General features: G+C 46.4%; 1 protein-coding gene across 1 annotated transcript in view; it reads left to right on the top strand.

Annotated features, from left to right (window-relative positions):
- Nucleotides 1-12,015, top strand: part of LOC139374550 (lysyl oxidase homolog 3B-like) — a 74,610-nt gene that overhangs the window by 31,197 nt on the left and 31,398 nt on the right. The window contains exons 4-5 of the mRNA XM_071115542.1: nt 13-224; nt 2,904-2,981. Of these exons, the coding sequence (XP_070971643.1) occupies nt 13-224; nt 2,904-2,981 (290 nt within the window). The remainder of the gene's footprint in view (nt 1-12; nt 225-2,903; nt 2,982-12,015) is intronic.

The following is a 12,015-nucleotide window of genomic DNA, read 5'->3' as shown; positions in this document are numbered from 1 at the left end:
CCATCGTTACAGGTGCAGATGGATGAGAACAAGGTGGAGGAGGTGCGTCTGCGTCCGGTGGTGCCCACCAAAAAGATGCCCGTCACCGAGGGTGTGGTAGAGATTAAGTACAGGAACGGCTGGGTCCAGATCTGTGATGTGGGATGGACCTCCAAAAACACTCGGGTCATCTGTGGTATGCTGGGGTTCCCTGACGAGAAAAAGGTCAACAAGAACTTCTACAAGTAAGTTATACATTTTAAATGTACATTTTTGATATTTTGCAGACACAGTTATCCTCAGCGACTTACAGTTTGTGCATTCATCTTAAGGTAGCTAAGAAGCAGGGATTCACTCATATCAGTCATTAACGACGAGTTGGTTGTTTAGCAACAAAACAGACGCATGCACAACTATTGTGTAAAACAGACGGTGTTGAAAACATGTAAACTCTATTTCATCACCATATGTTTATTGAAAACATAAATGCATTTGCACAATGGGCACTTGTTGTCTCTCAAATACATTGTTACATTTGTTGGTTAGCTAGCCATATTAGCATTGACATAAAATCAATCAAAACACCTGAAAACAAGACATGGTATCAATAACATGACAACAACGAGCTGAAACGAGCCACATACAGTTCCTCACATGGCAGCTTCTTGTCATTGTTGCTAGCTATTTGACCGTTCAGAATCATAACAACGGGTGGCTTCCGGCCACAACAGTAAACATGGTAACTACTGGGCTCTGTTAGAGAGAACAACGGTAACCATGGTAACTACTGGGCTCTCTTAGAGAGAGAGAACAACGGTAACCATGGTAACTACTGGGCTCTGTTAGATAGAGAACAACGGTAACCATGGTAACTACTGGGCTCTCTCAGAGAGAACAGCGGTAACTACTGGGCTCTGTTAAAGAGAGAGAACAACGGCAACCATGGTAACTACTGGGCTCTCTTAGAGAGAACAACAGTAACCATGGTAACTACTTGGCTCTGTTAGATAGAACAGCAGTAACCATGGTAACTACTGGGCTCTCTTAGAGAGAACAGCGTTAACCATGGTAACTACTGGGCTCGGTCAGAGAGAGAGAGAGAGAGTGAACAACGGTAACCATGGTAACTACTGGGCTCTCTTAGAGAGAGAACAACAGTAACCATGGTAACTACGGGGTCTGTTAGATAGAACAGCAGTAACCATGGTAACTACTGGGCTCTCTTAGAGAGAACAGCGTTAACCATGGTAACTACTGGGCTCGGTCAGAGAGAGAGAGAGAGAGAGAGAGAGAGAGAACAATGGTAACCATGGTAACTACTTGGCTCTACTTAGTTGGGTTACTGGTATGTTACCTGGTAACAGACTGGGGGGCCAGTACATAGTTGGGTTACTGGTATGTTACCTGGAGACAGACTGGGGGGGCAGTACATAGTTAGGTTACTGGTATGTTGCCTGGTAACAGACTGGGGGGCCAGTACAGAGTTAGGTTACTGGTATGTTGCCTGGTAACAGACTGGGGGGCCAGTACATAGTTAGGTTACTGGTATGTTGCCTGGTAACAGACTGGGGGGCCAGTACAGAGTTAGGTTACTGGTATGTTGCCTGGAGACAGACTGGGGGGCCAGTATAAAATAAAAAATAGTCAGACCCTTTACTGTGAGACTCGTAATTGAGGTCAGGTTCATCCTGTTTCCATTGATCATCCTTGAGATGTTTCGACAACTTGATTGGAGTACACCTGTGGTAAATTCAATTGATTGGACATGATTTGGAAAGGCACACACCTGTCTATATAAGGTCCCACAGTTGACAGTGCATGTCAGAGCAAAAATCAAGCCATGAGGTCGAAGGAATTGTCCGTTGAGCTTCGAGACAGGATTGTGTCGATGCACAGATCTGGGGAAGGGTACCAAAACATTTCTGCAGCATTGAAGGTCCCCAAGAACACAGTGGCCTCCATCATTCTTAAATGAAAAAAGTTTGGAACCACCAAGACTCTTCCTAGAGCTGGCATATTCTCTGGTCTGATTAAACCAAGATTGAACTGTTTGGCCTGAAAGCCAAGCGTCACGTCTGGAGGAAACCTGGCACCATCCCTACGGTGAAGCATGGTGGTGTCAGCATCATGCTGTGGGGATGTTTTTCAGCGGCAGGGCCTGAGAGACTAGTCAAGATCGAGGGAAAAATGAACAGAGCAAAGTACAGAGAGATCCTTGATGATAACCTGCTCCAGAGCGCTCAGGACCTCAGACTGGGGTGAAGGTTCACCTTCCAACAAGACAATCACCCTAAGCACACAGCCAAGACAACGCAGAAGTGGCAAGTCTTTGAATGTCCTTGAGTGACCCAGCCAGAGCCCAGACTTGAACACCTGAAAATAGCTGAGTAAAGGGTCTGAATACATGTAAATGTCATATTTCATTTTTATAATATTTTTTTATATACATTTGCAAAAATGTCTAATAGCCTGTTTTTGCTTTGTCATTATGGGGTATTGTGTGTAGATTGATGAGAGAGAAAAAAAACAATTTAGAATAAGGCTGTAACGTAACCAAATGTGTAAAAAGTCAAGGGGTCTGAATACTTTCCAAAGGATCTGTAAGCCCACCTTACTGCTCTCCTTTAAACCTGACAACCAAACTGTCTGTGTTATGGCTGTTATATCGTGTACTATCGTGTGTGTGTGTGTGTGTCTGCACATGCATGTGTGTGTATTATTGGGTGTGGGTGTGCATGTGTGTGAGTGTACAGCTTGCGTGTACTACGTGTGTGTGTGTGTGTGTGTGTGAGTGTGAGTGTGTGCGTGTGAGTGAGTGTGTGTGTGTGTGTGTGTGTGTGTGTGTGAGTGTGAGTGTGTGTGTGTGAACGTCTGTTCACCATCACTAGTGTCTCGGTGATGTGTCGGTGATGTTTCCGTTGCAGAAACCGTCTGCGAAAGAGAGCAGCAGAGAGCCAAGGTCAAAAGGTCAAAGCCAAGGTTCATGTTTCTGCTGGTGCCAGGTATAGTTACCTCAGGGAACAACCCACTGTCCTGCCCCTCTCCCCCCAAAGACTGGGGCTGCCGTCCAAACGCCACACTCTCTCTCTACGTAGTGCACTACTTCTAAACAGGGCCCATAGGGTAGTGCACTACGTAGGGAATAGGGTGCCGTTTGGGACTCTGACAGTGGGTTTCCTGCAGTGGTCATAGTAGTAGTAGTAACTTTCTAGAACGTTCAAGAACCTTTACCCAGCTGGCTTTCATTCCCATACTGCCTCATCTAACTAACATGGTGTGACTTCATCTAACTCTACCTTATTTAACCGTTCCTAGTCACACAAATGCAACTCAACTAATCTGGTGGGCATAGAGCTCAGGCTCAAACATACAGTTGAAGTCGGAAGTTTACATACACCTTAGCCAAGTACATTTCAACTCAGTTTTTCACAATTCCTGACATTTAATCCTAGTAAAAATGTCTTGTTTTAGGTCAGTTAGGATCACCACTTTATTTAAAGAATGTGAAATGTCAGAATAATAGTAGAGAGAATGATTTAATTCAGCTTTTATTTATTTCATCACATTCCCAGTGGGTCAGAAGTTTACATACACTCAATTAGTATTTGGTAGCATTGCCTTTAAATTGTTTAACTTGGGTCAAACGTTTCGGGTAGCCTTCCACAAGCTTCCCACAATAAGTTGGGTGAATTTTGGTCCATTCCTCCTGACAGAGCTGTCAGGTTTGTAAGCCTCCTTGCTCGCACACGCCTTTTCAGTTCTGCCCACAAATATTCTATTGGATTGAGGTCAGGGCTTTGTGATGGCCACTCCAATACCTGAAGCCTGAACTGAAGCCATTTTGCCACAACTTTGGAAGTATGCTTGGGGTCATTGTCCATTTGGAAGACCCATTTGCGACCAAGCTTTAACTTCCTGACTGATGTCTTGAGATGTTACTTCAACATATCCACATAATTTCCCCCTCCTCATGATGGTGATCTATTTTGTGAAGTGCCCCAGTCCCTTCTGCAGCAAAGCACCCCCACAACATGATACTGCCACCCCCGTGCTTCACGGTTGGGATGGTGTTCTTCGGCTTGCAAGCATCTCCCTTTTTCCTCCAGACATAACGATGGTAATTATGGCCAAACAGTTCTATTTTTGTTTCATCAGACTAGAGGACATTTCTCCCAAAAGTACGATCTTTGTCCCCATGTGCAGTTGCAAACCGTAGTCTGGCTTTTTTATTGGGGTTTTGGAGCAGTGGCTTCTTCCTTGCTGAGCGGCCTTTCAGGTTATGTCGATATAGGACTCGTTTTACTGTGGATATAGATACTTTTGTACCTGTTTCCTCCAGCATCTTCACAAGGTCCTTTGCTGCTGTTCTGGGATTGATTTGTACTTTTCACACCAAAGTACGTTCATCTCTAGGAGACAGAATGCGTCTCCTCCCTGAGAGGTATGACGGCTGCGTGGTCCCATGGTGTTTATACTTGCGTACTATTGTTTGTACAGATGAACGTGGTACCCTTCAGGCGTTTGGAAATTGCTCCCAAGGATGAACCAGACTTGTGGAGGTATACAATTTGTTTTCTTTGGTCTTGGCTGATTTCTTTTGATTTTCCCATGATTTCAAGCAAAGAGACCCTGAGTTTGAAGGTAGGCCTTTAAATACATCCACAGGTACACCTCCAATTGACTCAAATGATGTCAATGAAACTATCAGAAGCTTCTAAAGCTATGACATTTTCTGGAATTTTCCAAGCTGTTTGAAGGCACAGTCAACTTAGTGTATGTAAACTTCTGACACACTGGAATTGTGATACAGTGAATTATAAGTGAAATAATCTGTCTGTAAACAATTGTTGGAAAAATGACTTGTCATGCACAAAGTAGATGTCCTAACCGACTTGCCAAAACTATAGTTTGTTAACAAGAAATTTGTGGAGTGGTTGAAAAATGAGTTTTAATGACTCTAACCTAAGTGTATGTAAACTTTCCACTGTATGATTGAAAAATGTAAAAGCGTGTTACATTTTGTGAAGATATTCTCTTTTAAAGCAGGAAGTCCTTTTGAAAAGCCCATTTTATGTGAATAATGTCAATCTTGTTTGAATGTGCTGTAAGGGCGTTCGTCTGTAGGAGGAAGAGAAGCGGACCAAAGCGCAGCGTGGTGGTTATTCATGTTTTAATAAATCACTACACATGAACAAACTAACAAAAACAAGAAATGTGAAAACGCAAAACAGTCCTATCCTGTGACAACAAACACAGTGACAGGAACAATCACCCACAAACAAACAGTGAAACCCAGGCTACCTAAGTATGATTCTCAATCAGAGACAACTAATGACACCTGCCTCTGATTGAGAACCATACTAGGCCGAAAACATAGAACTGCCCCAAAACATAGAAAAACAAACATAGACTGCCCACCCAACTCACGCCCTGACCATACTAAATAAATGCAAAACAAAGGAAATAGAGGTCAGAACGTGACAGTACCCCCCCCCAAAGGTGCGGACTCCGGCCGCAAAACCTTGACCTATAGGGGAGGGTCTGGGTGGGCGTCTGTCCGCGGTGGCGGCTCTGGCGCGGGACGCGGACCCCACTTCGCCATTGTCTTAGTCCGCCTTATTGTCCGCCTCCCTGGCTTACTCACCATGGCCACCCCTCTCAATGACCCCACTGGACAGAGGGGCTGCTCGGGACAGAGGGGCAGCTCGGGACAGAGGTGAAGCAGCTGCTCGGGACAGAGGGACAACTGCTCGGGACAGAGGGGCGATAGCAGCTCGGGACAGAGGGGCGATAGCAGCTCGGGACAGAGGGGCGATAGCAGCTCGGGACAGAGGGGCGATAGCAGCTCGGGACAGAGGGGCGATAGCAGCTCGGGACAGAGGGGCGGCAGCTGCTCGGGACAGAGGGGCGGCTGCTCGGGACAGACGGGCGGCACTGGCGGCGCTGGGCAGACGGGCGGCACTGGCGGCGCTGGAGAGGAGGAAGGCTCTGGAACCGCCGGACTGACGGGCGGCACTGGCGGCGCTGGGCAGACGGGCGGCGTTGGCGGCGCTGGGCTGACGAGCGGCACTGGCGGCGCTGGAGAGGAGGAAGGCTCTGGAAGCGCCGGACTGAGTAGCTCTCGTAGCGCCGAACAGGAGGGAGACTCCGGCAGCGCTGGAGAGGAGGAAGGCTCTGGTAGCGCCGGAGAGGCGGGAGACTCCGGCAGCGCTGGAGAGGAGAGAGCCCCTGCAAGGATGGGCCGGAGAGACAGCCTGGTACGGGGGGCTGCCACCGGAGGGCTGGTGCGTGGAGGTGGTGACGGATAGACCGGGCCGTGAAGGCGTACTGGAGATCTTGAGAGCAGGGCTGGCACCAACCGCCCTGGCTGGATCTTCACCCTAGCCCGGCAGATGTGGGGAGCTGGGATGTAGCGCACCGGGCTAAGCACGCGTACTGGGGACACCGTGCGCACAACTGCATAACACGGTGCCTGACCAGCACCACGCCCGCCACAGTTAGCACTGCTAGGAGCACTGTAGTGCTGAGATGGCACAGGACGTGCAAGGCTAGGGAGATGCACAGGAGGCCTGGTGCGTGAGGCTGGCACAGTCTTCACCAGACCCCTCGCACGCACCTCAGGATGAGTATGGAGAGCTGACCCCGGTGCCATTAAATCCCTGACACGCTCCGTCGGGCGAATGTCGTGCCTCATGCACCAAACCAGCAAGTCCCTCATATCACTCTCCTCCAATTTCCCCATTAACTCCTTCACAGTCTCTGCTTCGCTCACCTCCAACACCAGCTCTGGTTCTGAGCTCCTCCTTGGCTCCTCACGATAAACGGGGGGAGTTGGCTCAGGTCTGACTCCTGACTCTGCCACACTCCCCCTGTGCCCCCCCCCAAGAAATTTTTGGGGCTGACTCTCGGGCTTCCGTCCGCGCCGCCGAGCTAGTTCCTCAGAATGCCGCCTCTCTGCTTTTGCTGCCTCCAGCTCGGCCTTGGGGCGGCAATATTCTCCTGGCTTAGCCCAGGGTCCTCTCCCGTCGAGGATTTCCTCCCATGTCCAGAATTCCTTACTACGTATCTCCTGCTGCCGCTGTTGCTTCTCCTGCTGCTCCTGCCTGTTGACACGCTGCTTGGTCCTGTTGTGGTGGGTGATTCTGTAAGGGCGTTCGTCTGTAGGAGGAAGAGAAGCGGACCAAAGCGCAGTGTGGTGGTTATTCATGTTTTAATAAATCACTACACATGAACAAACTAACAAAAACAAGAAATGTGAAAACGCAAAACAGTCCTATCCTGTGACAACAAACACAGTGACAGGAACAATCACCCACAAACAAACAGTGAAACCCAGGCTACCTAAGTATGATTCTCAATCAGAGACAACTAATGACACCTGCCTCTGATTGAGAACCATACTAGGCCGAAAACATAGAACTGCCCCAAAACATAGAAAAACAAACATAGACTGCCCACCCAACTCACGCCCTGACCATACTAAATAAATGCAAAACAAAGGAAATAGAGGTCAGAACGTGACATGTGCATTTCATTTCCATAGTTTAACACAGTTATATTTCTATAGTTTAACATAGTTATATTTAGTTATATTTCTATAGTTTAACACAGTTATATTTCTATAGTTTAACATAGTTATATTTAGTTATATTTCTATAGTTTAACATAGTTATATTTAGTTATATTTCTATAGTTTAACATAGTTATATTTCTATAGTTTGCAGTTGTAAATGAGAACTTGTTCTCAACTAGCCTACCTGGTTAAATGAAGGTGAAAATAATAAAAAATATATATATACACTGCTCAAAAAAATAAAGGGAACACTTATACAACACAATGTAACTCCAAGTCAGTCACACTTCTGTGAAATCAAACTGTCCACTTAGGAAGCAACACTGATTGACAATAAATTCACATGCTGTTGTGCAAATGGAATAGACAACAGGTGGAAATTATAGGCAATTAGCAAGACACCCCCAATAAAGGAGTGGTTCTGCAAGTGGGGACCACAGACCACTTCTCAGTTCCTATGCTTCCTGGCTGATGTTTTGGTCACTTTTGAATGCTGGCGGTGCTTTCACTCTAGTGGTAGCATGAGACGGAGTCTACAACCCACACAAGTGGCTCAGGTAGTGCAGCTCATCCAGGATGGGACATCAATGGAGGAGGAGGCCGTAGGAGGGCAACAACCCAGCAGCAGGACCGCTACCTCCGCCTTTGTGCAAGGAGGAGCACTGCCAGAGCCCTGCAAAATGACCTCCAGCAGGCCACAAATGTGCATGTGTCTGCTCAAACGGTCAGAAACAGACTCCATGAGGGTGGTATGAGGGCCCGACGTCCACAGGTGGGGGTTGTGCTTACAGCCCAACACCGTGCAGGACGTTTGGCATTTGCCAGAGAACACCAAGATTGACAAATTCGCCACTGGCGCCCTGTGCTCTTCACAGATGAAAGCAGGTTCACACTGAGCACATGTGACAGACGTGACAGAGTCTGGAGACGCCATGGAGAACGTTCTGCTGCCTGCAACATCCTCCAGCATGACCGGTTTGGCGGTGGGTCAGTCATGGTATGGGGTGGCATTTCTTTGGGGGGCCGCACAGCCCTCCATGTGCTCTCCAGAGGTAGCCTGACTGCCATTAGGTACCGAGATGAGATCCTCAGACCCCTTGTGAGACCATATGCTGGTGCGGTTGGCCCTGGGTTCCTCCTAATGCAAGACAATGCTAGACCTCATGTGGCTGGAGTGTGTCAGCAGTTCCTGCAAGAGGAAGGCATTGATGCTATGGACTGGCCCGTCCGTTCCCCAGACCTGAATCCAATTGAGCACATCTGGGACATCATGTCTCGCTCCATCCACCAACGCCACCTTGCACCACAGACTGTCCAGGAGTTGGTGGATGCTTTAGTCCAGGTCTGGGAGGAGATCCCTCAGGAGACCATCCGCCACCTCATCAGGAGCATGCCCAGGCGTTGTAGGGAGGTCATACAGGCATGTGGAGGCCACACACACTACTGAACCTCATTTTGACTTGTTTTAAGGACTTTACATCAAAGTTGGATCAGCCCATAGTGTGGTTTTCCCCTTTAATTTTGAGTGTGACTCCAAATCCAAGCCTCCATGGGTTGATAAATTTGATTTCCATTGATAATTTTTGTGTGATTATGTTGTCAGCACATTCAACTATGTAAAGGAAAAGCATTTAATAAGAATATTTCATTCATTCAGATCTAGGATGTGTTATTTTAGTGTTCCCTTTATTTTTTGAGCAGTGTATTTTAGAGCGCCAGTGTCAAGACCAGAGGTGACATTCACTATTGGCAAAACCATCAGTAGAGTTTAAAATGAGACCTATTTATCTTCGGACATGGGAATTTAACCGCAAAAAGTATTTTCATGTGCACCAAGTCATCACACAGCCTTTTATCTGCAACAAGTCAATGTGATGGAAACAACTCTTGGGGGAAAATGTGCATTTTGTTTTTAATGCAGATTTTAGAATATTCGCATGAAAATCTGTCACCGCTGATTGGATGGAAACCTAGCTAGTGTTGAAGGTATTTCTGATGTTTCCAATAAGACATGCTGTTGGGTGTGGAACATAATGTTTCCAATAAGACATGCTGTTGGGTGTGGAACATAATTAGACAGGCTGCTGGGTGTGGAACATCATGAGACATGCTGTTGGGTGTGGAACATAATGTTTCCAATAAGACATGCTGTTGGGTGTGGAACATAATGAGACATGCTGTTGGGTGTGGAACATAATGTTTCCAATAAGACATGCTGTTGGGTGTGGAACATCATGTTTCCAATAAGACATGCTGCTGGGTGTGGAACATAATGAGACATGCTGTTGGGTGTGGAACATAATGTTTCCAATAAGACATGCTGTTGGGTGTGGAACATAATGAGACATGCTGCTGGGTGTGGAACATAATGAGACATGCTGTTGGGTGTGGAACATAATGTTTCCAATAAGACATGCTGTTGGGTGTGGAACATAATGAGACATGCTGTTGGGTGTGGAACATAATGAGACATGCTGCTGGGTGTGGAACATAATGAGACATGCTGTTGGGTGTGGAACATAATGAGACATGCTGTTGGGTGTGGAACATAATGAGACATGCTGCTGGGTGTGGAACATAATGTTTCCAATAAGACAGGCTGTTGGGTGTGGAACATAATGAGACATGCTGCTGGGTGTGGAACATCATGTTTCCAATAAGACAGGCTGTTGGGTGTGGAACATAATGAGACATGCTGTTGGGTGTGGAACATAATGTTTCCAATAAGACATGCTGTTGGGTGTGGAACATAATTAGACAGGCTGCTGGGTGTGGAACATCATGAGACATGCTGTTGGGTGTGGAACATAATGTTTCCAATAAGACATGCTGTTTGGTGTGGAACATAATGTTTCCAATAAGACATGCTGTTGGGTGTGGAACATAATGAGACATGCTGTTGGGTGTGGAACATAATGTTTCCAATAAGACATGCTGTTGGGTGTGGAACATAATGAGACATGCTGTTGGGTGTGGAACATAATGTTTCCAATAAGACATGCTGTTGGGTGTGGAACATAATGTTTCCAATAAGACATGCTGTTGGGTGTGGAACATAATGAGACATGCTGTTGGGTGTGGAACATAATGTTTCCAATAAGACATGCTGTTGGGTGTGGAACATAATAAGACATGCTGTTGGGTGTGGAACATAATGTTTCCAATAAGACATGCTGTTGGGTGTGGAACATAATTAGACAGGCTGCTGGGTGTGGAACATCATGAGACAGGCTGTTGGGTGTGGATCATAATGTTTCCAATACGACAGGCTGTTGGGTGTGGAACATAATGAGACATGCTGTTGGGTGTGGAACATAATGAGACATGCTGTTGGGTGTGGAACATAATGTTTCCAATAAGACATGCTGTTGGGTGTGGAACATAATGAGACATGCTGTTGGGTGTGGAACATAATGTTTCCAATAAGACAGGCTGTTGGGTGTGGAACATAATGAGACATGCTGTTGGGTGTGGAACATAATGAGACATGCTGTTCGGTGTGGAACATAATGTTTCCAATAAGACATGCTGTTGGGTGTGGAACATAATGTTTCCAATAAGACAGGCTGTTGGGTGTGGAACATAATGAGACATGCTGTTGGGTGTGGAACATAATGTTTCCAATAAGACATGCTGTTGGGTGTGGAACATAATGAGACATGCTGTTGGGTGTGGAACATAATGTTTCCAATAAGACATGCTGTTGGGTGTGGAACATAATTAGACAGGCTGCTGGGTGTGGAACATCATGAGACAGGCTGTTGGGTGTGGAACATAATGAGACATGCTGTTGGGTGTGGAACATAATGTTTCCAATAAGACATGCTGTTGGGTGTGGAACATAATTAGACAGGCTGCTGGGTGTGGAACATCATGAGACAGGCTGTTGGGTGTGGAACATAATGAGACAGGCTGTTGGGTGTGGAACATAATGTTTCCAATAAGACAGGCTGTTGGGTGTGGAACATAATGAGACATGCTGTTGGGTGTGGAACATAATGAGACATGCTGTTGGGTGTGGAACATAATGTTTCCAATAAGACATGCTGTTGGGTGTGGAACATAATGTTTCCAATAAGACATGCTGTTGGGTGTGGAACATAATGAGACATGCTGTTGGGTGTGGAACATAATGAGACATGCTGTTGGATGTGGAACATAATGTTTCCAATAAGACATGCTGTTGGGTGTGGAACATAATGTTTCCAATAAGACATGCTGTTGGGTGTTGAACATAATGTTTCCAATAAGACATGCTGTTGGGTGTGGAACATAATGAGACATGCTGTTGGGTGTGGAACATAATGAGACATGCTGTTGGGTGTGGAACATAATGTTTCCAATAAGACATGCTGTTGGATGTGAAACATAATGAGACATGCTGTTGGGTGTGGAACATAATGTTTCCTATAAGACATGCTGTTGGGTGTGGAACATAATGAGACATGCTGTTGGGTGTGGAA

This window comes from Oncorhynchus clarkii, chromosome 19 (assembly GCF_045791955.1).
Source record: "Oncorhynchus clarkii lewisi isolate Uvic-CL-2024 chromosome 19, UVic_Ocla_1.0, whole genome shotgun sequence".
Lineage (NCBI taxonomy): Eukaryota > Metazoa > Chordata > Actinopteri > Salmoniformes > Salmonidae > Oncorhynchus > Oncorhynchus clarkii.
The sequence above is the reverse complement of the archived record's forward strand: the minus strand, read 5'-3'. Positions and strand labels throughout refer to the sequence as shown.